Consider the following 27,357-nt stretch of genomic DNA (forward strand, 5'->3'; position numbering starts at 1 on the left):
AAACCCTCTTACTTGATCTCCCATGCTAAGTTTGGATAATTGGCAGGAAACTGCACAGGGGAATTTTGTAACTCAAAAGAGAGGCGCTTTCTGTTGTTAAGGCTGTTACGATGTTGCTAAGCAGACTACTAAAAATGTTTATTGACTAATGGATCTGCACTCCACCCCCCAAAAAAAAAACCCCCACCAAGGGCATTATCTATTATTTATTTATTTGAATTTATATGCCACTTTTTATCCAAAGATCCCAGGGCTGAACACTACATTAAGAACTTAATTTATGCAATACAATAATTACCGGTAAAAAATGAAATCCACAGTATAATGATGTAATAATCATAATAAGTCACTGTCACCAACAGTATATCTGGAACCTATTAATAAGAACAGAAGAAGAGTCTGGATGCTGGATCCATCCAATGACCCATCTAGTCCAGCATCCTGTTCTCACAGTGGCTGATCAGATGCTACAGGGACGCGGGGGGCACTATGATCTAAACCACTGAGCCTCTTGGGCTTGCCGACCAGAAGGTTGACAGTTCAAATCCCCGTGATGGAGTAAGCTCCCATTGCTGTGTCCCAGCTCCTGCCAACCCAGCAGTTCGAAAGCATGCCAATGCAAGTAGATAAATAGGTACCGTTGTGCAGGGCCGGATTTAGGTTTGATGAGGCCCTAAGATACTGAACGTAATGGGGCCCTTTATGTGTCCAGCTGTCCTTTGTCAACAACAAATTGTTGCTGTTTTTTGTGTTGAATATATGGTAATTTATGGACCTATACAGCATAAAACACTGTTGCTGTATGTAGGTTTTATTTGTTTTTTATCTTATATTTTGGAAATGTATATCCAGGTGTTTTTTCCTTTAATTTTTTTGGGGACCCCAAGAGAGTGGGGCCCTCAGCTATAGCTTGTTTAGCTTATATGTAAATCTGGCACTGTCACTGTGGTGGGAAGGAAAACGGCATTTCTGTGTGCTCTGGTTTCTGTCACGGTGTCCCATTGTGCTAGAAGCGCTTTAGTCCTGCTGACCACATGACCCAGAAAGCTGTCTGTGGATGAACGCCGGCTCCCTCGGCCTGAAAGTGAGATGAGCGCCACAAACCCATAGTCACCTTTGACTGGACGTAACCGTCCAGCAGTCCTTTACCTTTACCAGGGAAGCCCATGAGCAGAACCTGAGCACCTCAATCTCAGGCTAGAAGTAACAGGCATTTTGAGAGTGGTTATGTTTAACATCAAGGTCCAGGTTCGTCTGTAGAAAGCAAGCAAGTCAATTACAGAATCTGGTTATGTGGCCATATCCTAAATTCAGAGTTGGAGATTAGGGATGAACAGACTGGTATTCCGTTATTGTTCTGACATTCTGATATTTCTTGGGTTCTGATATGTTTGAATTCCATCAGGAATAAATGTTTTTGTAATGTTGGCATTTGGATTCTGAACATATGTCTTCAGTGCAATACTTAATAAAAACAAAAACAACAACTGTATTTGCATGGGAAAACAGAGAAAAGTGACTTTTATTGTTGCTATGTTTTTTTTAAAAAAGCCAAAGCAACGAATCTCCAAAAAAGAGAGCCTGCAATCGCAGAGCCAAATAATCCTAAACAGCTATTAAAAACATAAATATATAAATATATGCCAAATGCAATGCCAAAACCCTTGAAATATGACTCAAGAAAAAACACAGGTTACAGCATTTTGAGTTCAGTGCCAGTAAGCGCATCCCATAAAGTGGAACCTCAGAAGAGGGGAGGGGGGAGAGAGTCCTGCAGAGGTGGATTTCTTCTATGTCATCCACAAGTTTTTCTGTAATCCTCTGAAGTTTATACTTTCACGGTGCACTTTTATACTTGTCTACCCATTGAGTTCTATGGGATTTATTTCCAGGTAAATGTACAGCTTAAATGTAGCGATGAATGGGGATGAATCTCCAGTGATTTCTCCTGGCGAAGTGGCAATCACACTTCTGGAGCTGAAGCAGTATTGTCTCACCCACCCAACCTGATATCATAATTTGACATGATTTTATTGTGCTCACCATGTATATATGCTTAATGTATTTGTAAACTGCACTGAGATCTTTCAGGTGGTAAGCAGTCTATAAATGGCAATAATAGTAAGTGCATTGAATCTATGCCCATAAAATATGAGGTGCAACTACATAACAGCAAATGGTAAATATGTATTGAGGATGGAAGGGGAGCTTGGAAAGAAGATAGTGTTTTGTTTTCACTTAAACAAATGATTGCAACCAAAGTGTTTTGCTTGCAGCTGGTGTGTAAGGGTGCTTTGAGCTATTTTGAGTGTGAGGTTGATGTTTGCACCTGCTGTTAGTGCTGGTTGTTTCTTTACTGGGTTGAGGTTGTGCAGTGCAATGCATATTATTATGATGTGGTCAGGAATGAGTGGGTGAAAGTAGTTTTATATCCTCCAAGGCAGGGCCGCCCCACCCATGAGGCAAGGTGAGATGACCACCTCAGGAGGCAGGATTCGCATGGGCAGCAGATCCAGCCTCCAAGGAATGAATCACCTGCTGCTGCTGCTTCTGCTGCTGCTGCCAAGTGAAAGAACTGCACTGGTTGCAGATGGGGTACCAGCCAAATTCAAGGTGTTAATTCTAGCAAATAAATCCCTAGGAGGCCTGGGACTCAAGTACCTAAAGTGCATCTTCTCCCATATCATCCATCTCAGATCTTACAATGAGGACTTGGTAGTAGTTCTGCCACTAGGGTTGACTAGCTGATGTTAACCCACAACAGGGCCTTTTTGGTGGTGGTTCCCCATTTGTGGAATGCCCTTCCTGTGCAGGTGCATCTGCCTCCTTCACTACTGGCTTTTAGGAGAAACAGTATAACATTGCTGTTTACCAGGACATTTGATGGTTTGAAAGACACTGTTCCAAGCAACCCTGAGATTCTTGCCTGAGATGTTTTTTAAAACTGTTTTATCCTTGCCATGTCTGCCAGCCTGCACTCATTCAGGATGAATTATTGTTATTGTTATTATTGGCAAAAGATTTAATCACCTCCCTGGTGTTACCTAGGGAGGTGCTTGGGCTTCACTGAATCTGCTGGGAGAAGATAAATGCAGAGGCTTCTGGTGCATATAGCTACCGATTGACTTTCTGTGCAGCATCAGCTATGTTCAGCCCAGGACTTCCCATCTGCTCTTCTCTAGAGCTTCTTTTCATAGGCTGTAGGGGAGGAAGAAAATTCTAAGGCAGGGAAGGTTGAAAACCTTTGTTCCCCCTGATATTACCCAATGGTAAGGGTTGATGGAAATGGTGGCTCAGCAGTACCCGGTGAGTCAGGGGTTCCCCTGGGTACAGTACTGGACTGGGAGTGACAAGATCCACTCACCCACAAAGACCTCACCTACCTCAATGGGTTCTTGTTGTGAGGATAAAATGGGAAAGGGTTAAGATGAGCAGTGGATGCCATCTCATGCTCCTTAGGAGAAAGGATGAGATGAAAATGCAATAAATCAGTGGACATTAGCAATTGCCGACAAATGGAACTTCCATGTGCCATAGCAGCCTATCTCTGACTACTATATCTTGGGGGGGGGGGCGGAGAGCAGGACAAGGTGTTGCCTTCATGGGGACACCAGAGGCATCTAGCTAACCACTATTGAAAACAGGACACTGCAGTAGATGGGCGTGGGGCTCTTCTTAAATTCTTGGAGAGTTGGAATCCGCTTAACTGTACACCTTTGAAAAGGATTGCTTTATGCAGTGACCTTATCATTTGCCTTATATTAAAGGAAAGGGACCTGATGAATAAATGATCTTGGACTTAGGAGGTTGGTAGGCTTTTTTGTGTGTGTGTTTTAAGGAAATGGCTTCTCCCCCCTCCCCCCACTTGCTAATTGGAAGTTTATTTTTCTCATTCCATTCTGACAGTTTGCTTAGGTTCGCCCCGTGCCCCAGTGCATAGCAATTAGCATGCCGGGCTCCTCCAGCAAGGAGCCTTCCGCAGCTCAAGTGAAAGCAGTGGCGCGGTGGCTGGTTATGGAGCCTGCTGATCCGTAATCAGGAATGGGGTGGAATTAAGGCTGTGGAGTGTGATGAATGTGTGGGCTGCCAAGGCTTGTGTTTGACAGATAGATCTTTCTAGAGATTTCTCACATCTGCAAATTGCAGCCAAAAAAAGATGCTGCTGGTAGAATCGCAAAAAAGAAAGGGGGGGCAGAGAGAGCTCCCCTGCAGAGAGAAGCAGCTCAAGTGCAACTGACTCAACGATTGTAGGAGCATCAGAAGCCACCTTATATTGAGTCAGACCATTGGTGCATCTAGCTCAATATTGCCTATGCAGACTGGCAGCATCTCCCCAGAGTTTCGCTTCCAACTCTGCCTGAAGGTGACTGAATTGAACCTGGAACCTTCCACATGCAACATGTGTGCTCCACCACGTGGCTGCAGCTCTTGCTCTCAAAAAGAAGCTAGGAGTCTAGTCCACATTGTTATTACTTAAGAGGGAACAGAGGAAGCTACTGGCTCACATTGAGTCAGACCACTGATCCATATTCTCTGCACTGACTGACAGCAGTTCTCCAGGATTTCAGACTGAAGGCATTCGTCCCTGGAGACGCCAAGTGCTAAGGTTGGGTCCTTCTGCACACAAAGCATTTGCTCTGCCATGGAAGTGTGGCTCTTCTACATTACACTATCTCTGTGAGCTACTTTTGCACATTACAGGTGGGCTGAAGTGGCAGAGCTTTGGCTCAATGGAGTGGCTGTCTTTGGGCTTGGACTTAATGGTCTCATGGGGCTGGCTTTTAGACAGCTATGTGCAACTGTGATTTCACTCGCAACCCTCACTATTCCAATTTCTCTTCTTCCTTCCTTCCTGCTCCACCCCACCCTGTGCCATCCTTTGCTTTATCATTTCTGCTGCATTCCTGATAAACTTGTGCAAAGCACAGACAAAAAGAAAAAAAAGAAAAAATGTTGCCACCCCTGAATTGTTTCTTCAAAGGAAATAATTTGAGCCTGTGCAGTTTTGCACCTTAGCTTAAATCATAGCACGATCAGGACTAGGGGAGTAAAAAACGTGAGCAGGATTTTCCTCAAAGGCCTTAGGTGGAGTATGCATTTAAAACAGCATGATGCCACTTTAACCAGTCATGACTTCCCCCAAATAATTATGTTAAGAGTGTTAAGAGTTGTTAGGAGATCCTCACAAAGTCACAATTCTCAAAATTCCCTTGGGAAAGGGATTGGAAATCAAACTGCTCTGAGAACTGTAGCTCTGTGAGGGTAATAAGAGTCTTCTAACAACTTGCAGCACCCTTAACAAACTACAGCTCCCAGGAATCTTTGGGGGGAAGCTGCAACTGGTTAAAGTGGCATGATACTGCTTTAAAGGTGCGGAAGGTGCTAACAATAGTGCAGTAGTTGTAGATTTACACTGTCTGCAGATCATTCCACTTTATTAGTTCTGGTGAATGTTTGTCGTGTGAAAAGTTAAGGGGTTTCAGTAGGAAGTTACAGGATATGCAATGATTGGAAATGAAACAGTTTGTCCACAGTGAAACCTTAGCAGGCAAAGACAGTATGGAAAGAGGGGCTGTGTTTGACCAGGCCTATAGTTTCATGAGCACAAATCTTTATGAATGCACAATAAAGAGGACCTCAGGAGGGGCCCTTCCTGAGTGTAATATTAAAGAATTGGCAAGAATCTCTTTTCTTTCCTTGGAGGGAGAGTTGCATGCAATTCAAGAGACTCAAGGGGAGAAAAATCCCAGCTGCCTTTTTACCTTGTGCTTGTGCAGTACAGGCAGAAGAGCGATGTTTCAATTGTTCCAGGCAGGAATTCGCTTGTCAAAGGGATGTTTCTATATGAAGCCAATTATCTCCCTCTAAGTAGGGAGGGTTTCACCCTGATTTTTCTTTTCTTTTCTTAAAAAAATCCTCTGGGTTCATTCTGCAATAGGTCATTGCAGAGTCGACACAGCAAACAATGTCTGCACAAGTTCCATTTCTGTTGCTTTCTTCCAGATGCAAACCCGTGACTTTGGCAATGGTTTGGACAGTGAACATTTCCTGTCTTGTACTGGTTTATCCAACTCAATACTGTCTGCAGTGACTGGCGGTAGCTCTGTGGGATCTTTCTCTCACCTACCTAAAGGTGCCATTAAAGATTAAGCCTGGGGCATCGAAAGGAAGTGTCCAACCACTGAGCTATGATTCATTGGCTCTTTCTGAGCTTCTCTTGTGCTGGTTACCATAGAATCATAGAATTGTAGAGATGGAAGGGACCACGAGGGTCATCTAGCCCAACCCCCTGCAATGCAGGGAACCTGCCTGCAGGGCCACTTGTTGTTTCCACAAAACAGACAAAGCAAAGTGGGGAGGAACTTGAGCCCATGCAAGGCTAACATTCCCATTACAAAGCTGACCAGAAGTATGCAGCTAAAGAACCAACTGGCCACTTCCGCTCAATGTGTGAAATTCAACCTAATCAAATCTCCCCTCCCACCATATTCCTTCCTTCGTGATTACATTTGTATCCCACCTTTCCTTCAAGAAGCTTAAGATGGCATATGTGGTTCCTCCCGCCACTCCCCCATTTTATCCTCACAATAACCCTGTGAAGTAGGTTAGGCCAGGAGACAGCGACTGTCCCAAGGCCACCCAGTGAAGTGCACTGGCTCTTGGGTGCTTTTAATACATTCAGTGGCATTTCCTTCCCCTCTTGTCTTTCCTCTTCCCTTGGCATTTTCTGTTTTTGATAATTTCATGCAACTTCTGTGCATTTCATTTCATTTTAAAACAACAAACCTCCCCACCCCCAAATCACATTCAGAGTAGTAAATGAAAAGCCAGTGACAGTCTAGAATTGATCAACTGCACGCCCACACACTCCTTTTGTCATTGCGAGGCTGATGCTTGCAGCTTTTGAGATGGTTCAAAAAAGATAAGAAAAATCCCTCCCCAAAAAACTCAGTGCCAGCACAAAGGAAAGGAAGATCTAACGTACGAGAGAGAGCAAACCTCATTCTGCCCCTGCCTTGCTAAAGCAGCTCCAAATGGCCTCAAAAAATGGATCTGATTTGAATTGAATAATGCAAGTGGCACATCGGCAGAGGTGAGGGTTGCCACATGCCCAGGCATGTTCTGCCCCACCAGAAATCTCTCTAACACTGGATCAGATGGGCATCCTTAGAATTCATCCGTTCTCTCCTCTGTAAGATTAAATAAGAACAAATTCCTGTGGTTCACTGTGGGGGAACTGTGGGGGAAAGCTAGGCCAGGGTCAGGCACCTTTTAAAACCCTGAACAGCCTTTTGGGGGGGGGGGGCAGCATGTCTGTAGTAGATGGAGCTGGAAGTAAAATTGAGTAAGGGGCTGACGGTAAAAATAATGTGCAGAGCATCCAATACGATGGTCACTCCCTAGTTTTTTGCCTCCTGCCCCTGCAGCCAAGGGCCATGGCTTAATGGACTGCAGTACAGTATAAACATAACTTTTATATGCACTGGAAAACAAAGAAACAAACAAAAAAGTGTGGTTCACTTTATTGGAATATTTGCTTTATTGCAGTGGTCTGGAACTGAACCAGCAGTATCTCTGTGGTATGTCTGTATATTGTATTATTTCATTACAGTTTGAATTCCATAGAATTGAAATTGTAATATAATAAAATACAATATAAGAAGCAATAAAAATGCAGTCAGAAACCGGTGTTGACATTTAACGTGATCACCATCTCTCTTCTTCAGCCACAAATCCACAGATGCCATGGACCACCTGAATGAAGTTTGCAGAGCACTGGTGGACCAAGGATCACAGTTTGGGGATCCTTATCCAAGAAAATTAGGCAACCAGGAGTTTGAACCACCACATTTGGACAACCCCACTAGGTTCATTGTTTTCATTACACATGCATTTGTAAATTCATCTGAGCTGCACATGGCTTTGAAATCCTTCATGGATAAGAATTTTCTCTGCAATGCATAATGGAGCAGTGAGAGAGAGATATCTCATAGGTGCTGGGGTGTGTGTGTGCAAGGATCTTCACCCCCCACTCCCCACTGCCCAACACATCCAAATCCTCCATAAAGGAAACTCTGAATTATGTGTCAAAAACACACACAAAAAAACTAATGCTGCACAAGCCAGTCTGCAACATTCATTTCAATTGCTGCATTTGAGACCTGGAAGAAATTGCTATACTAGTTTTGACCCTCTGAGTACTATTTATTACTTTTAATTGTACAATTAATAGCTGACATTAAAAGAAAACTTAAATACAAATAACAAGAACAGCCAGATATCAATCAGAAAAGCAAAGTTAATTGTCTCCAAATTAAACTGATAATGAGAAGATCTCTCCACATTAGGATGTCTTTGTCCAATATAATCAATAGGCATCAACAGCACCTATTGGGAGGGTCTGAAATGGTGGAGATGAGCATCTGCAAACCCTGGAAACAGGTCATATGGCAAAATGTTCAGTAGAACTGGCTCTGTTGATCAGCTGCTTCCATTTCTGTGGGATTTTCTTTTTCCCCAGTGGTCAGGTATTCCCCCCCCCCCCCAATTTCTCATGTAATTTTTTTCTTATGACAGTGGTGTCACAAGACACAGAAAGTTGCATTGTACTGGTCTGTCTAGCTCAGTATTGTCTATGCTGACTGGCACAAGCTCTCCAAGGTTTGCGACTGAAGTCTTTCTTAGCTCTACCTGGAGATGCTGGGGATTAAATGTGGAATCTTCTGCATACAAAACAGATGCTGTGCCACTGAGCCATGGCCCACATTATAGCCATATGAATATTTGCATACCAATAGACCCTTTGGATTTCCCTCTGCATGTGAAGACAGGCTTTGACGGATTGAATGGGCAAGACCAGTAGTGGGTCCAACAGCCAAGAAGGTGGTTTCTGCATGTGCTGCATGTGAGGGGCAGATGGGGCTTGTCCACCTGGGAAGTTAGCTCATCAGGGAGAAGGAAAATTCTGATCCTAAACCTCTGCTGGCTTGTGGGATATCTTCAGGAGAAGAAAAGGCTAAGGAGTAAACCCTACACAAATCCGGAGTGGTGTTCCTAAGATGGTTGGATGGGCCTTGTACGCCTCCTTCCAGCCACTCCTGCAGCCACGCTGATGCCAAATGTCTTGCTCTGCTCTGCTTTCCTTTGGACCACATTAGTGAGGCCAAGACAGGGTCTTGTCATCTGGGCAGCTCAGGAACATTCTCCATACACACTGCCCAGGCTTGTGACCTGGAAAGGTCACATTGGTGCTGCTAGGGCAGTGGTTCATCTCCCCCCACCCTGAGGCATACTCCATTGTCTCTTGAGACAGACAGAGGCCAACAAAGCAGACCCTTCCCACCATATCACAGTGAGCTTAGCAGATGTCTTTCAGTGAGCTTAGCAGATGTTGAAACACCATTAAACACAGAAGGACTTAACTCGGGGTTATGCATTTGCAGGAGCTGGCTGCAAGTTGTCCTTCCAAAGCCATTACTGTTGACAGATGTTGACTTTTCTGCAGCATGGAAGCAGATCTGGAAAGTTTATCCTCTCTCTTAATTTTGTAAATACACATTGGCAGGGAGTAGTGGTGGTGGAAAAATATCCACAGCGTTCAGCTTGAGAAAGCATTAATTTAATAATGCCAATTTGCTCAATTAAGTGAGGAAAACATATTTTTGTATTTGCAAATTCTGTCCTGTTAATATATATCTCCCCCTCCCCTGCTTGTTGGCATGTGTGCACATTCTGCTTCTCGTTTAATCTTGTTTGCCTTGAAATTAAGTTTTCCCGCGGCTTCCGATTTAAATAACAAATTCCAGCTTTCTGTTGGCTTTAATTTTTTGCTTTTGAAACCGTGACATTTCTGACAATCATAGTCCTCTGAAATTATTGATTTTTATTTTTGGGGTAGAGATTAAATGTGCAAATAAGCATGATGATGATTTAGGCAGAGGAAGACTATGGTTTGTGAACACAGCTCTTGCTGGGAAGCTGGTTAACGGATTTGCCACAAATAGATATCAGCTCTGAGCCTGCTGTCGGAGCTTCAAAACTAATATTTCTGTGCTGACTTCCCTTGGTGTGTTAAGAAGCCGAAAGAAAATGCTCTCTAAGAATGTGAGAAGAGCCCTGCTGGATCAGCCCAAAGGCCATTCTAGTCCAGCATTCTGTTATCACAGTGGCCAACCAGATGACTTAATCGGAAGCCCTCTAGCAGAATGTGAGTGCAACAGCACTCTCCCCAGTTGTACCAGTGTACAACTGGTATTTAGAGGCTCTGAGAATGGAGGAAAAACATTGCATTATCATCCATGAACTTCTCTGACACTCTCTTGAAGCCATCCAAGATGGTGGCCATTGCTGCATCTTGTTGGAGCAAATTCCAAAGGCTTAATTATCTGCTTTGTGGATACGTTTTCCCTTTGATCTGTTCTGAATCTTCTAACATTGGATTTCCCTGTGTTCTAGCACTGTGAGAGGGGGAGGAACCCCCCCCCCCAGTCTGCTATCTTCACACCATGCCTACTTAAATACAGTGGTACCTCGGGTTACAGACGCTTCAGGTTACATACGCTTCAGGTTACAGACTCCGCTAACCCAGAAATAGTACCTCAGGTTAAGAACTTTGCTTCTGGATAAGAACAGAAATCGTGCTGCAATGGCGCGGCGGCAGCAGGAGGCCCCATTAGCTAAAGTGGTGCTTCAGGTTAAGAACAGTTTCAGGTTAAGTACGGACCTCCGGAACAAATTAAGTACTTAACCTGAGGTACCACTCTACATGCCCTTCCTCTCTCTCCTCCTCTTTTATTCTAAACTAATGTGGCCTCTAGATATTGTTAGATTACCCCATCCCTGGCCATTGGGGGCAATGAGAGCTGTTGTTGTCCAATGACCTCTGGAAGTCACCACATTGGCTACTCCTGAATCTATACCTTAAAAGTAGGAGTTCACTTGTTTGGAAAAATATGCACAGAGTAGTCATCAGAGGGTGGGTGCCTCGTGAGATGCCCTTCTAATTAATGGTAGGGGTGGATCAGCCTATTTATATGCTCCTGACATGAATGCACTTCCATTTCTGGGCTCCTAGGTATCTTCAACTTTTAATTGAAACTGTGGGCCTGGTTCTCTTGACTGGCATTTCTTCTAAAGTTTCAGTCTACTAACTGCTTGGGGTTGTTGACCATTTTAGATCTCCTGCTCCTCTTTGGTTGCTAATTTCATTTCTTCATTTTTGGCTAACCATTGCCTTTATTTAATCAAGACATACATATCGGTTTCTGTAAGATGGGACATTTGCCAATTTTGCTGGTGCAAGAGATGGTCATTCTCACCATTTACCTTGTGGTATTCATATTGGTATGTCAAAGCATTAGTAAATGTTATGAAATTTTCAATTAATCCTCTTGATCCGGTGTCTCACTAATGAGACTGAGAGATGAGGCCAGGGTGGGGAAACCTTTTTTCAGTCTGAGAGTCACATTCCCTCCTGGGAAACCTTCTGGGGGGCCACATACCAATGGTGGGCAGGGCCAGAGGTAAAAATGGGTGGAGCAATGGGTGTGGCTCTTGCTTTTTTACGGCCGGTTGCATTCCAGCCACACAAAATTTGGAGGTTTCCATGCACACCGAGACATCTCTCCATCCTTCATTCAGGCAAGCAAGAGGCATTCTCATAGCTCAATACATTCCAGCCAGGAAAAAGCACTCAAGAAGGGTGTGGAGCAAGGCTGGCAGTGGACACAGCCTGGGGAGAAGGCATTGCCTGCAAGAGTACCAAAGGCCATATAGAATCTCCAGAGGGCCACATTTGGCTCCCAGTCCTGACAATCCCCGTCCCTAGGCTAGGCAAATTGGGCTGCATTTGAATCTAAAAGTGGGAGCTTACGAGGGGCCCAAACAAGCCAGTCAACGGGCTCCCCATGTGACCACAATGTGCAAGCAGTTTTCTGCAGGAAAAAGTGGAAATGTTTTGTTTGCAAGTTTTCTTCTTCTGGATTAATCTTTAAGGAGATTTGAGCAGTCCCAGAGGGAGGGTAAACAAGTCGTGCGGTTATTTAGATTGGTATCTCTTGCAAGCTTGCAAGCCACTGTTGCTTTCTCTCCTTTTGAAGGCTTAATTACCTGTTGGCCCATTTTTCAAAAGCATGCCACATCAACGCCACTATCTTTCATCTCTTTCCTCTTCTCCTCATAAATATTCTTTCTTGGGTGTCAATGGAGGCTCTTGCCATGACAAACCTTTATCTTTTCTAATATTGGACTCCGCTTGATCTTTTCTGATATTACAAGGCAGCACTTGGGGGTGGGAAATCTTCTGGCAGCTCCTACATAAATTGTTGTCATGATAGAGCCTTCTGTTTATTTACTCATTTAAGAGAGTAAGAAGAGTTTAGCTGGATTGGGACCAAAGGCCGCCCCCTCCCCCAGTCCACTATCCTGTCTAATGGCAGCCCAACAGGATTCATCTGTGAAGCCCACAAACAGGATCCAAGTGCAACATCACTATCCACAACTGTGATGCCCAATGAAACAAAAATATAAGGCAAGGCCCACTGGATCAGGCCAAAGGCCCATCCTTGTCTAGTATCCCAAACTCACAATGGCAAGCAGGAACTGAGTGCAACAGCACTTTCCACGCTTCAGATATGCAAGGAGGCAGGCATCCTCTGTCACTGGAGGCAGAACATAGCCATTGTTGTTGGTTCATTTATTTGCTTACATTTATTTAGTTATTGTCAATTTTTATCCAGCTCTTCATCAGATGATCCTGGGGCCGGTTGATATTTGAAATGATAGCAATTAGCCAGAAAAAATAAGAGCAAGCAAAATGAATGTAATAATCATATATATATATTTAAAAAAACCACAGCTAATTTCAGCAACAAACTAGGATCCTAGGATCACTGGTGTTGTGTGTGTATATATATATATATATATATATGTTATGCATTTCAGTGAGGTGTCACAAACCAAGACCAGGTTTGATATTCTCCCCTTTACATGTTTCTGGGAAATGGGTGCAAACAGGTGGTGGTGAAATTGTTTCCGTGTGTGTGTGTAAGTGTAATCAGATGCCAGTGGAAAACCCAAAAGCAGGACCTGAGCACAACAGCTCTCTCCCCACTTGTGATACCCAGCCATTGGCATTCAGAGACACAGTGGATCTGATAGTGGAACATAGCCCATTGCGGCTAGTAACCATTGATAGCATTCATCCTCCCTGAATTGGTCTAACGCTCTTTTAAAAGCCATCCAGGTTGGGCTTCCGGGTTAGCGCCAACATCAAATGGCGGATTCCCTCCAATCTCCGGAGGGAATCGGCTCAGTAGGGATCGGGTCTTGCCGTGCCGGCGACGCGGGGACCCTTAAAAACCACAGGCGCGGATGCCTGTGGACGTGGTGACTCGGCGGGCACCAATAGCACCCCCCCGACCTGCAAAGGAGCCTTTTTAAAGGCTTCGGAACGGGGGACGGGGGACGGCGCGGTGCTGTGAGTCTTATGTTTCCCCTGCTGAGCGAAGCCGCATGCCATGGATGGAGAGCGCTGACTTTTTCCTTTAATATTCGGACCAAAAGCAACAACCTGTGAGTAACATGGAAATTGGACTTAAAAGGAAAATTTTCTTTCAAAATTCGGCACGATCGGGGGGAGCATAAAAAGGAAGTCCGCCCCCCCCTGTTTTGTAGATAGGTTAAAGCAAGGACCAGCCAACTAAAGCTGGGAGAAAAAGTTGTCTTTTTGGACTATTATCTCTGCGATTGGACAGTATAATTGATCTTGCTGGAGGATAAGAATTGGTTTAAATTAAAGTGCAACCCCCCGGGACCCGGGTGCGATCTGCGAAAGAGCCTGTTGAAAGATACGGACTTTGACAGCTGTCAAATTAGCTGTCAAAGTCGGGAAATAAAAGGAAACGTTGATTTCTGTGATTTTGCTGGTTGGATTTTCTAAGTTTGGATTAAAATTGTTGGGAGCAAAGAAAAACAAGTTATATTTTGGTCTATTGGATTGGAATTTTAAGGACATTAAGTAAATAGAATCCCCCTAGAGGGGAGTTTGGGAACAGTGTAAGAAATGGCTCTCAGTGGAAAATTACTTGCTGAGCTGGGCAGGACTTTTTATCTCCTGGGAAAGTTCCAGGAGCAGTGCAACATCTTAACAACAACAGTAAATAATCTTGTGGGAACAGGAAAAGACTCGACACAAGTTTTCGACTCTGAACAAGTAACTTTTGAAATTGAAACAGAAACAGCGACAGCTGAAGAAACGAAGTTTGAAAAATCCCAAGAGTTATATGAAGATACATTGGAAATCAAAGATGAAGCCATAAGGTCTCAGAAGATAAAACTGGACCAGAGGCCTGGTGGCATAAAGTTGATTGAGAAGGAAATAGGAGCTTTTGGGACATATAGATATAAAGATTCAAGAAACAAAACTTGAGCTCCATTTCTAAATACAGAGGACTGCTGGGAAGTAAATGGACATTACTGGAATAGAGCTTCTTCGAGAGTTGGTATTGAAAACAAAGGACTATCAAAAAGACCGGCAGAGAGTAACTGAAAGAGGCTTAAAAGCCTCTGGTGTTTGGGACCCAGGCTGAGAAATGGACGCATTATGGACATTGACTTGGGGATCAAAACCGGGAAAGGGAGGGTGAAGTTTGGGAATCCGAAGGGTGATATAATTTGTTTAGATTTTGTTTATATGTATTTCTTTTTTGTAATTTTTATGGAATGTGGAAAATCGTGGAAGAAAAACTTGGGCCGACTTTAGGAAAAGGTTTAAGATTAAGTCAGAATTGAGTTTTTGTTAAATTAAACAGTTATCAGGTTTTAAAATAAACTGAGGAATGAAAGAAAGATGAAAAGGGAAATGATCAGTATGACTTAACAAAACTATTAAATTAAGGTTGAGAAATAAGATAAGAACTTGCTGAGTGGATAGTAATGAAATTATAATACAGAAGGGGGAGGTGTGAGGAGGTCGAGGAAATAAGGCTTAAGAGAAAAAAGGGTTTGAAATTATACTTGTTTTGTTTGTGTATGTTTATGTATTTTTGTGTTTGTTTGTGTATTTGGTGTTTTAATTGAAACTTTAATAAATATTATTTTAAAAAAATAAAAATAAAAGCCATCCAGGTTGGTGGCCATCAGCGTTTTGTCAAGCATTGTGAAATGGGGAGGAAATGCATTATGAAAAGTTCCATTATGAAATGGAAAAATGGCCATGGAAAAACAAAGCCCTTGAAAACTTTCTGGGGTGTTTTTTTTTGGGGGGGGGGTATCCCCAACACTGCATGGCCCCAAGCTAATCAGGCCTTAAAATATAATAATAAAACCTTTGCCAAGAGGCAGTTGGTGCCATCTTTTCTTTCTTTTTTTAAAGCACAGGTGCTATATGTGTGCAGTAATGTATTTTAGCGATCAACCTGTCTGCCTGATGTGAAAAGGCAGCCCCCGAGTTTGAACAGTGCTGGAGTTCTTTCATCATCGACCAAGGCTGTTAGATCTTTGGGGAAAGCCCTTCCATTTACTGAACAGCTTTGAGCTTTCAGAGAAGTTGGTGGTTTCAACCATTGCAAAAGAGCTGGTTAGGTCTCTTCTCTTCTCCTCTTCTCTTCTCTTCTCTTCTCTTCTCTTCTCTTCTCTTCTCTTCTCTTTCTGGAGTAAAAAATGCTGGAAAGGGCTCTTTCACATAGACCAGATTCCAGATCGATCTGAGGGGTTATTATGCAGAGCAGCACAGTGAAGAAGCTTAAAATAATAAGATACTTGCTTTGTTTGAACAAAAGGTCTGGCTAATTGCCAGTTTGGAGCACCAGGCAAGGCAAAGAATTATGGGTGGCAAATGGAACTTGCTGGGCCTTTTCTCTTTAGTACAGAAGTTTGGTTTCTGCTGTAGGGGTTGTGAATTATTACTTCTTCATTTTACTACTGCTGCTACTAAAATTACTACTACTAATATTCAACTGGTTAAGTGGGTGATCTGAGGTCGTATCAACACATCCTTTACAACTCTCAGTACCCCTAACAAACCACAGTTCCCAGGATTCTTGAGAGGAAGCCACAACTTCTAAAGTGCTATAAGAGTGCTTTCTATGTACTGGGTGAATGTGACCTGTTCTGATATAAGACCGATGCATATGTTCTCACAAAAACTTAAGAACAGCCTGCGGAATCAGGCCAATGGCCCATCGAGTCCAGCATTCTGTTCTCACAGTGGCCGAACAGATTCCCATGAGAAACTTTCAAGCAGAACCCCAGCAGATGGGTAGTCTCCCCTCCTACAGCCTCTGACTGTGGAAGCAGAGCATAGCTATCTTACTTAATGGTCATTTATTGCCTTGTCCTCCATGAATCCATCCAATCCTCTTTTTAAACCATCCAAGTGGGTGGCCATTTCTTCCAGTGCTGGTTGGCCTGCCCTAACAATCAGGCTGTGGGATTGAAGCCTAGGCAGTGTGCATGGAGGTCCTGGGCTGCCCAGACAATGACCTCCTCCTCAGCCTCGTTGATGTGGTACAAGAGAAAGCAGAGCAATACATTTGGCACTAGCTTGGCTGCATGAGTTGCCGGAAGGAGGAATCCAGAATGCCACTCAAACGCCTTAGGGATTCTGTTCTGGATTTGTGTGGGGTTTACTCCATAGCCTTTTCTTCTTCTGAATATATTCCACAAGGTAGTGAAGGCTTAGGATCAGAGTTCTCCTAGATGGGCTACTTTCCCAGGTGGACGAGCCCCATCTGCTCTCCACTTCTCTCTACAGCATGTTCATTAACTGCCTTCTTGATCGTTGGACCCACTATTGGTCTTGTCCACTCAATCTGCTGCATTCTGCTTTCTCATGCAGGGGAAGTCCCTAACTCAACAAAGGTTTAAGACAATTTTCAGTACATTGCTTATTTCAGGGATAGCTAAAGGGAAGCCCCCCCACCCAAAGGTTGTCTCACGCACCATCCCTGACCATAGGCCTTATTGTATTGGACTGGAGGGCACTGTGTTAGCTACCCCTTGTCTATATACCCCTTATCTATTAGTTTGGCTACTAGTCATCAATCCTCCTTCCCAGAGAACTCTGGAAACTGTAGCTCTGAGAGGGGAATAGGAAGCCTCCTGTCAACTCACAGAACGCTTAACTAACTTCTTTAGGGGATACCTTGACTCTTTGAATTGCAATTATGGCGCTTTTATTTACCGTATTTGTTTGTTTTTTTGTTTAAAAAAATTATTTGGTTTTTTATAATACACAAAGAAAAAGGACAAACACCCATTACACCTAGACCATACAAAAACAAATATATAAGAATATCATTCATTATATCCTTCATGGGTAGAAATAATTATTCTTCTAATTTTTTGTAATAGATAGCCGAGAGGCCATCTGGGCATGGTGTCTTCCCTATCTTAGATCTTTGAATGGCTTGTTGCACCTCCACAATGGTTATTGGCGAGTTCAATGTTGTTATTTTCTCTTTGGGGAGTATAGGTAATTTGTTATGGTGCTTTAAATGTAGGGTTTGAATGTGGCCTTACACGGGATCAGAACTTTGGTCCATCTTGCTCAGAATTGTCTGAAGTGACTTGCAGCAGCTCCTCCAGGCAGGTTTTCTTCCTAGCCCTACCTGGAAAGCTGGTGGTTGGACCAGGGATCTTCTGCATGCAAAGCAGGTGCTCTACCACTTAACCACCGCCCTGATCCCATTGTTGTTGACTGATCGTTAACTGACTGATGGTGGAGGCTGTCGAGGTTAACTTTTAAAGCAAAAACAAAAACCCTGCAAATTGCATCTCTATCAGTCTGCCACGGAGGCGGCTGGCTGTATCTTATAATTTAATCCTGATGTATCAAGAGCTGGATGGAAATGCCAACTTCATGTTGTTCTTTTTATAAAGACACTTTTAGCTCAGTGGTCATGCTGTGGTAATGGGATCCTGCTTCTTGATAATGTGCAAGTAGCAAAGGAGTGGGTTGCTGAGTGACTGAGAGTAGTCACTCGATGGAGATAATTTTCACGAAGAAAACCCCTGAGGGTTCAACAGCACATTTGGCTGCCTTCAGATTCTGCACTATATGGGCATTTCCCAAAATAAACTTGCAGGGCAGGGGAGAATACTTTGCTCACCAAAGGTCCCCAGTTGAATCCCTGGCACATCTTCACAGAATTATCAGGAATGGCACTTCTCTGCTTAAGATATTGGGGAGCTGCTGCCAGTCAGAGTAGACTATACTGGGCTAGAATGGCACATTGCCTGACCCAATATGAGGCAGACTCCTGGATGCAAAGAGTAGATAAGTGTTCCTAGAAATACCTTGGATGGATGAGTCAAAGGGGGTCATCAGCTGAGGTTCCTAGAAGACTGGCTTGTCTTGACATTTGGTTTCCTGCACCACAAACATCTGATGCCGCCTGAGTTCTGTGCAGCCCTGATGACCAGTAGCCAAGGATAAAGCACGTAGCTATTAGTGTGTCCCAAAACACATAGTAATCAGCTTATGTAAGCCAGTGTGGTTAGAAAGCATTGGGCTAGAAGCTGGGAGACTAGCGTTCAAATGCCCCGATCAGTCAACAGCTACCCATGTCTCCTAAACTTATGCAAGCCCACGAAAGCATCCCACCGGGTGAAAGTTGCAGCTGCATTTCCAGCACGACTGAGCAAGGGGGCCATAAGAAGAAATTGCAAGATGAAGATGGTGTGGCTTGGCTCCTAATTTGATCATTCATCTCTGAATGGAGCAAGTGTTGCACTCTCTGCACAGCAGCAAATTACTGTACACAAGCTATAATCACCCGCGGCACGCTCTTGGCTCCGCTTCTACTGCTCTTAATTGGATGACGTACTCCATGGTGTTACTCTTCGTTCCCGCCAGCTCGCTTCAGCAAGCGTCAAGCAAAAGAAGTGCTTTACTCTGAACCGTCTGGAATGCTGTGAGCACTTTATCCTTTTTACTGAACTGAATGTACATGACAAATACATGTGTCTGAGGAGAGGAACAAGTATATTTACCTTATATGCTTTATTACATATGTATGCGTGTGTGACACACTCAAACATCCTGTGGTGTGATGGGTGAATGGGTCTGGCTGTTAACCAGAAAATTGTTGGTTCGAACCCACCCAGGGATGCTTGTGAGCAGGATTCCTGCATTGTAGAAGGTGGGACTGGATGATCCTTGGGGTCTACAATTTTATGGTTCTATCCATATAAGTCTTACAGAAATATTCACTTGCAATATATCCCTCAAACGTAAAGATCTACAGTATTTATCAAATTTTACAAAATGTCATGTTATTTCTTTTGTGTTGACATAGTCTGTGCCTCCAATGTATGCATTTATTTATTTCCATTAATGGTTAGCATACATTTCTAAGCAAAATACTCGAAGTGGTTTATAAATAATGATAATAGTTAATAATGGTTTGATTTATTTAATAATTTTACTTGCTACATCAGGAGTCTCTAAGCAACTTACAACACAGGCACAACAGAAAAAAGCTAATTTTGCTTTGTTAGCATATTATGCAGAAGATACCCAAGATTTCCCCCATAAAGACCTTATAGCCCACCCTAATGACAGCAGCAAAGCTTAGCATCTCCAGGTTTGAGAGGACATTAAATACAGACTAATTTGAGGCTTGGCATTCACAGCTTTGGGGCTTGATATCGATGGACAAATTAACTACTCCAACTTGACTAAATCCAACACTTTTTACTCAACTTGCTATAACTCTATTACTTATGCAATGTCAAAAGAGCATGATTACAGACTGCCAGCAACACATTGGGACTTTTAGAATGGCACTTTTGTTCAATGAGAGAAATAATTATTCTCTTTGATTTTTTTCTAGTTTGTGTACTTCTGTGGGGGAGGGGAAAGGACTATTTGTTTTTATGTTGCGTGTTTTTATCTGAAAATAGAAATAAATGGTTTTAAAAATTAGAAGAAGAAGAAGAAGAGCAGGATATAAATTTAACAAATAAGATGTAATGAAATAAAAGTCATACAGCAACCCATAGCACAGACCCATAACTGTTCATAAACAGCAAACACAGAACAGTAGAAACCATAGGTTATAAAATAATCACATTTATAAAATATAAGTTGGAGTGTGATCCAATGCATGCTGACTATGAAGTAAGCCCCACTGAACACAACGGGTCTAACTTTGAGAAAACATGCATAGGATTGCATTGTTGTATAAAAGTAGTAATTTGAGGCAAGCAACAGGAGACTAAAATATGTTTAAATCAGTCAGTTGAAAGCAAATGCCTGTTTGAGACAGTTACTTGGGGAAAGTACTGTTGTTGCTGTTAGAATTTATAAACTGCCTTTCATTTCAAGACAAAATACCAAGCAAATCAAAGCCAACAGCAAAAAAAAGAATAAAAACAATTATTAAAAAATTACAGCTACCCATATTTAAAATACACAGTAAAACAACTACATTAAAGCACCCATAGCTAAAATATGTAAGAAACAAGCCCACTAAAACACATTATCAGTTAGAAAAGATCAAGGGAATGTTGTTCTAAACATTCTAAGCTCTGCAAAATATAAACTATGGTGGAACCAGGCTGATTATGGTTGGGTTCTAAGAATACAGAATTCAGATGCCACTACAGACACCTCTCTCATACCTGCCTGCCCCATACGAAACCTGACAGTGGCAAGCCGTGGATTACAGAATAATTAGAAGTGTCCCTGAAAGTAATCTAGCCTAACTACTTGCTTAATGAATAAAATCTAAAACTGGATCATCCCCAGCAGATAGCTGTCGTAGCCTCTTGAAGACTTTCAGTGAAGGAGAGCCTGCCCACCCCCTCAATGGTAATTGGTTCCACTGATGAACTGCTCTTACTGTTTATAAGTGTCTCCTAATGTTCCATCAAAATCTACCATCCTGTCACTTAAGCTCATTAAATCTATTTCTAACCTGTGGGGCAGCAGATGAGGCTGATGGCGTGGATCATAAGGCTCAAGAAAGCTAATATGGGAAATGTGAAAACAAATGCTTGCTGATTGCAGTAAGTATGTCCCCATTTTGCATTTAGTATATTAATCTTAGAAGACTTGAGATTACCAATCTCTGTCACTCCAGTGCAGGACTGAAGGTAAATCGTTTCATTCCCAATTTTTGCTGCAAATATTCTCATTGCAGTTAGCAAACTCAAGATCAATTCAAACTCATATTTTGTTCTTGAGTCCTTCACAGTATGCTCAATTTCAGAGACTCTGGCAAACTATGGTTTGTGCAAAACACATAACATACAAACCATGGCTAAATACTAAAAGCAAATGGTGGCTAAGAGCTGCCTGAATTGCTTTCAGTTTTTACCTCCTCAGCTTCATAAGTATACTATCTCTAGCAGCATCTGACGGTGGAGCAATAAGCATAATTGGATTTTGTTGATTCAGAAAGTTTCCTGATTCTGTGGTCTTGATTGCAAACCATAGTTCATCAGGCCAGGCATCAAGCTAAGTTTCCCTAACTGTGGTTTCACATGATGTCTGAATGGATTCCACATATCATTGTATTTATTCATACACAATCTATGTCTAAAAGCTATCCGTTCGTTTATTGCAGGAGTTGTCATGTCTTCTATCCATTGCTCAAAGGGGGGGGGGCATGGTATTATCTTTCCGATGAATCACTTGGTCTTTTGGAAGAAGTTACGGTGCAGAGAGTCTATTTATGCTGACCCGCTGTCAAACCCCATATAGTTGGCATATGGTTTCAAATAATATTATCATCTGAGAATTGTAACTTTTAAAATTTAACATTCTCCTGCTCGGCATCTTAACGCAGAGGCTAAGCAGGCCTCTCTTGGAGATGCTTCAGATTTCCTGCAGCAGACTAGATTGCTTACAAAGCCCCCTATATGCTTCCATTGCAAATGAAAGCAAAGCTTGAAGCCCATTTCTCAAAGAGGTAAGAGCAGCCCTTGCCTTTGATAATCACTTTGACAACTGTCCATCATTCTTTACCATTAAGCCTCATTCCCTTCCTCTCTCAACTTTTCTCCAAAACTCCTGTCAGCTCACAGAGGAATCCTTGAGAGAGACAGTCATGTAAATTTAAGACGACCATTTTGTCTGTCGCTCTCCCTGTTTTGTTTTGGTTTTACATCGTGGGTCTTGCAGTAGCTATTGTAGGCTTCCAAGGGCATCCAGCCTGCAGCATGCTGATAAAAGGGTATGAATAAATAATTGCAATGTAATGAGGTAGCCGGTAGATGTTGTTTTAACATCATTCAGTTGGTAAAAGACCATTTGCTCCCTGCATTCTCCCTCTAAATCTTTTTTTCCGTCTAGGCATTTCCCATCCTTGACGCAGGTCTGTTCACGCCTGTCTTCTTGCTGGTGCTCGTAATCTGATAACAAGATTCTCTTTCTGATCAATACTTCTTCACTTGAGATTTTATTATCACGCTACCTTCAGGCTGCTCCTAGAATTGGTCCGTGTGCTCCAAATTGTGTTATTCCTTGCACTAATTCTTTTGAAGGCCACTGATCTCTAAATGGGCAGGAGGAGGAGAAACCCTTTTGGCCTGTGGAAGCCTGCAAATTATCAAATGTTTCCACCCTCCCCTTTGCATTAGCAGATGTTATGTTTGGCACATATTGATCCTTTCCCTTCCCTTCCTTTGCAGGAACATTTCACACCAGAATGCAAGTTCAAAGAGTCGGTTTTTGAAAACTACTATGTGACATACTCGTCCATGATCTACAGACAGCAGCAGTCAGGGAGAGGCTGGTACTTGGGTCTGAACAAAGAAGGGGAGATCATGAAAGGAAACCACGTCAAGAAAAACAAAGCGGCGGCACATTTCCTTCCCAAACCATTAAAAGGTAAAAAAATATCCAGGCATGCACAGAGGTCTGCAGGTGCATTGGAATGCCAGACTCCCCTGCATGCTTGACCGAAGTGAAGGCTTTTTTGACATTAGTTGAAAATGTGCAGGGAGGAAGTGTAGTTCAGTGGCAAGGCCCCCTCTTTGCATTTAGAAGGTCCCAGGTTCAATTCCTGGCAGTTCCAGGTACGGCTGGGAAAGATTCTCTGTCTGAAACCCTGGATAGCTGCTGTCAGATAGTGTAAGGCATTGATGAACCAATAGTCTGATTCATTATAAGGCAGCTTCTTGTGTTCATATGGATAAGAGTTTCTACAGGGCTGAGATGAAGCTACTCTAAGTATAGAGAAGGGGGGAGGAATTCAAGTCAGTTAGCATTTAAAGGCAAATCTTCCTAATCTGCGCCTTCCGAAACAATACATGAGCTGAAACTCAGCCATCCTTCCAAATTTTCAGTTCTCCAAATTTTGCAGTATAGTGGTACCTCTAGTTACGAACTTAATTCATTCCGGAGGTCTGTTCTTCACCTGAAACTGTTCTTAACTAGAGGTGTGCTTTCGCTAATGGGGCCTCTTGCTGCCGCTGTGCCGCCAGCAAACGATTTTCATTCTCATCCTGGGGCAAAGTTCTCAACTCGAGGTAACTCTTCCAGGTTAGTGGAAGCGTTTGTAACCTGAGGCGTTTGTAACTCGAGGTACCGCTGTACAGTTCCCCAGGTAATTAACATGTACAAAAAAAATACATATACCGGGGTATAGTTTGCACATAAATGCAAATGCATTAAATTTGGGGGGGGGTGCATTTTTAAAAGCAGTATGTTCAGACAAATTTGCAATGAAATGCTGGTAAATTTCCATAGAGGCATTAAAAAGAATAATAATCTGAAACTGATCCGGAAATGTGGAGAACTGAACTTAAAATGCAGAGAGAGAGAGAGAGAGATGGAAACAAACCACAACTGACAGATTTACCCATGCCTACATGGGTAGAGTTCCCTGGATAGGAGCTGATTGTTAAACCACTCTGAGAGTTGTAGCTCTTGGTGGGGGGTGTGGAGTATGAGTCTCTTACCAACTCTCAGCACTCTTAACAGACTATAGTGCCCGGGATCCTTTGAGAGAAGCCATGACTGTTTAAAATGCTAAGATGCAGCTTTAAATGCATAGTGCAGGTGTGACCTAAGTGAAGCACTTTTACTTGTGCATGGGAAGTTCCCTTCCCTCTCTTCCCTCCATGTGCTTCCACAACATAGCCCCGCACTCCCAATATGCTCTGGGGTCTCTCCAATCCTTTGGAGCAGATCCCAGAGCAGAGAAATGCATGGGAAGAGGGGAAGGGAAAGTGGAATAAAAGAAGAAGACAGGAATAATGTGACACCGGCCCTTAATATATGAACTCTCTTACAACTTTCTTGTTTTTCTTCTCTTTCAGTGGCTATGTACAAAGAACCTTCCCTCCATGATCTTACAGAATTTTCACGGTCTGGCAGCGGGACCCCCACGAAAAGCAGAAGCGTCTCAGGAGTGCTAAACGGTGGGAAATCCATGAGCCAAAACGAATCGACGTAGCCAGGTTTAGGGAGCAACTGGAGAGACGCGTAAATGGAATCTTACCTCTGGAATCATAGATATAAGCACTTTCTTAGATGCCTATCATCCAGCGAGGCAAGCCAACAAACTGGCATAGGTCACATTGTCTTATCAGCCATTTAGACCTTCTGGTTGTTCTAAAATAATTTTAAACAAATGATAATAGTGAAAAGAGAGACCCAATAACATAGAATGTGCTTGTGCAATCACACAAGGATAGCCAGACAAAACATAACTTGCGGCATAAAACCACAGAGAGGAATTATCCCTCTTGCTCACTCTCTTTAATCTCACCTGTGCTTTGGGGGGGGGGGGCAGAATTAAGTAGCAGGAAAACATTTTTTTGCAGCACTTAACTGCTGATTTGAATTTGCTGTCCAGCCAAGAGAGAAGTCCAATCAAAGACCACTTTTTTGCTCTTTAAGGGAAATTCTAATGCTTAATGTTTTATACATATATATATCTATAGCATTAGAAGGTAAACAAACAGGATATGTGAACTCTGTGGTTTTTTTTTTTCTCAGCTTACCATTTTATATCTCTTAAGGCTTGATATTGATAACAAACCCAATGTATTCTTTTAATTTGGGATAGTGCAACTTTCTGATTCCTTAACTCCAATGGGTCTTCTTCAGCGCTGTGTCTTTTCAAGCAAAATAATGCTAATAGTAGTATAATATAAAAATTAAAAAAAATCAGGTTTGGAGCTGAGTGTCAGTGTCTCAGTCTCCAGAGAAGTGTTCTTGCGATTAAAAAAAAAAAAAACTACACTGAGAGATATACATTTTTTAATAGATTTGTAGTATTCTGTTTAAAGTCCTTGTGCTGACCCTAGTCTGTAGGAACCAAAGTGTTAACGTTAACCCCCAGTCAGTGGAAGATAATGTTTTTGGGTTGTTGTTTTTCTAAAAAATAAAAAATAAAAATAGAGGGGATGAAAATATCCCCAATATGTAGAGTTTCTTTTTCTCCCCCTCCTCTCCCTCTGCTTTCTCTTAATTACATTTTATGTAACATATTTTAAAAAAACAAACTGTTGTCGTGGCTTCTTTTTTCTAAAGACAGAAACTGTGGAATTGAGGTGACTTAATTTTTATAAGGAAAATCAATATTGTTTGTAAAAAAAATAAAAATTCTTTCTTTCACTTACATGAAATTAGGGTAGAAGAGAAGCATCACGACAAACAACCCCTAAAGCATATCTACATGCTGTTGGGAAGGAGAACACTGCCCGGTGTCTTCTGCCCACAAAGAATGAAACCAGCTTCAGGTGCTACCTTTAGGCTGATATAATCATGTGTGGGGTGGCAGGGACAAGCACACTGTCCCCACTGCTTTCCCATGCTATCATTCTTAACTCCTCCCAACTCATGGAACACAAACTTCTGCAACGAGGGCCCTGTTGTATCTTTGGAGGCTCCCCATGCATTTTTGGAAGCCTGCAAAGCCATGGTTCTGAAATGCATCTGGAGCATCCATGACTCCAAACAGGGCTGGATTAACCATTAAGGAAATTAAGCACGTGCTTCGGGCATCAAGGGAGGAGGGGGGCACCACAAAAGTTTTCCATTGCCTGATTTTTAATATTCATGGTCACAAATTACTCAGCTGAGCATTCATTTTCTCAGATGAAGTATATTAAAAAAATCCCAACAGTTTGAACTGCTTTCAGATTGCTAGGTTGGCAGGAGCTGGGACAGAGCAATGGGCGCTCACCCCTTTGTGGGGATTTGAACCACCGAACTTCCGATCGGCAAGCCCAAGAGGCTCAGTGGTTTAAAGCACAGCACCACCCACGTCCCAGAACAACTATACAACGAGGCAAGCTGGATGGCTTATTTCTACTAAGTGTAGAAGCAAACACATTGTGTAAGATTAGTTCTGAGGGTCTGATCAAAGACGTTGCAACTAGAAAAAGTAGATCCCCCCTCCCCCCAAAATATATATAAATAAAATACAAAAATGAAGCATGTAGGTTTTGGTTTCATTTCGTAACATACAATTTTATTTTAGGGTTTATAGTTGTTTATATTTTGAATTAGGAATATATGGGGGCACCCAAATCTTTTAAGTGCTTAGGGCCTCTAAAGGTCTGCATTTTAACTTGCATTTTAACCTGTATTTTAAATTGGTTTTTTTCCCTATTATGTTTTTACTGTAATTTTACTGGTGTTAGCCGCCCTGAGCCCGGTTCTGGCCGGGGGCGGCAGGGTATAAATGAAATTTATTATTATTATTATTATTATTATTATTATTATTATTAATCAGGCCCTGTCTTCAAATGGCACCCTGTTGCAGAAGTTTACCTTCTTTGAGTTGGAGTGTGATAATATAAATAATGGGGTCGTGGGGTAGGGCTGACACACCTGTTCCTGCTGCTCCTACCATGTGCTCACATTAACCTGATTGTAACACCTGAAGGGGCTTAAAGTGCAAGGGACTATCAGATAGATGTATTGTGGTCCTGCCATGGAAAGGAGCAAGCTCCTGGATAATATTTAAGGGGTTTTGCCTTGCATGAACTGCAGTCATAGTGGTGTGACAATGGCCTGGTGGGAGAAGGGAGGGATATGATGCATTCCTACAAGGAGCCCATCTGCCCCCTGATCTCTGCCTGCAGCAGAGTTTTGATTGTGCCCTCCTTTCCCCTTTTTTTAAAAAGCAAAAACCTATATATATTTAAAAAATAATTCATTAGGTTTCCATTTAGTTCCTCATATCTGTTGCATGGGAGAAAGTTGGAATATTGGCTTAAGAGTTGCATGACATGTTACGATTTCGTGCATTGCTCAACGTCAGCATCTGTTGCAGATTTGTACAAAGCTGACATGGATCGGTTCGAGCTGTTTCAGACTGCTTTGTACAAGGAGATGTTTATTATTTGTTGTATACAACCATGCACTGAATAAACTTATTTATATTAAGATGT

General features: G+C 42.5%; 1 protein-coding gene across 10 annotated transcripts in view; it reads left to right on the forward strand.

The window, feature by feature from the left end:
- Positions 1-27,089, forward strand: part of FGF13 (fibroblast growth factor 13) — a 233,815-nt gene extending 206,726 nt beyond the window's left edge. For all 10 annotated transcript variants that reach the window (XM_083723021.1, XM_083723020.1, XM_083723019.1 and 7 more), the window contains 2 exons: positions 22,639-22,837; positions 24,271-27,089. In XM_083723021.1, the coding sequence (XP_083579147.1) occupies positions 22,639-22,837; positions 24,271-24,407 (336 nt within the window). In that variant the 3' untranslated portion in view covers positions 24,408-27,089. The remainder of the gene's footprint in view (positions 1-22,638; positions 22,838-24,270) is intronic.
- The last annotated feature ends 268 nt before the right edge of the window (positions 27,090-27,357 follow it).

This window comes from Podarcis gaigeae (genome assembly GCF_964106915.1).
Source record: "Podarcis gaigeae genome assembly, chromosome: Z".
In the NCBI taxonomy this organism is placed as follows: Eukaryota; Metazoa; Chordata; class Lepidosauria; order Squamata; family Lacertidae; genus Podarcis; species Podarcis gaigeae.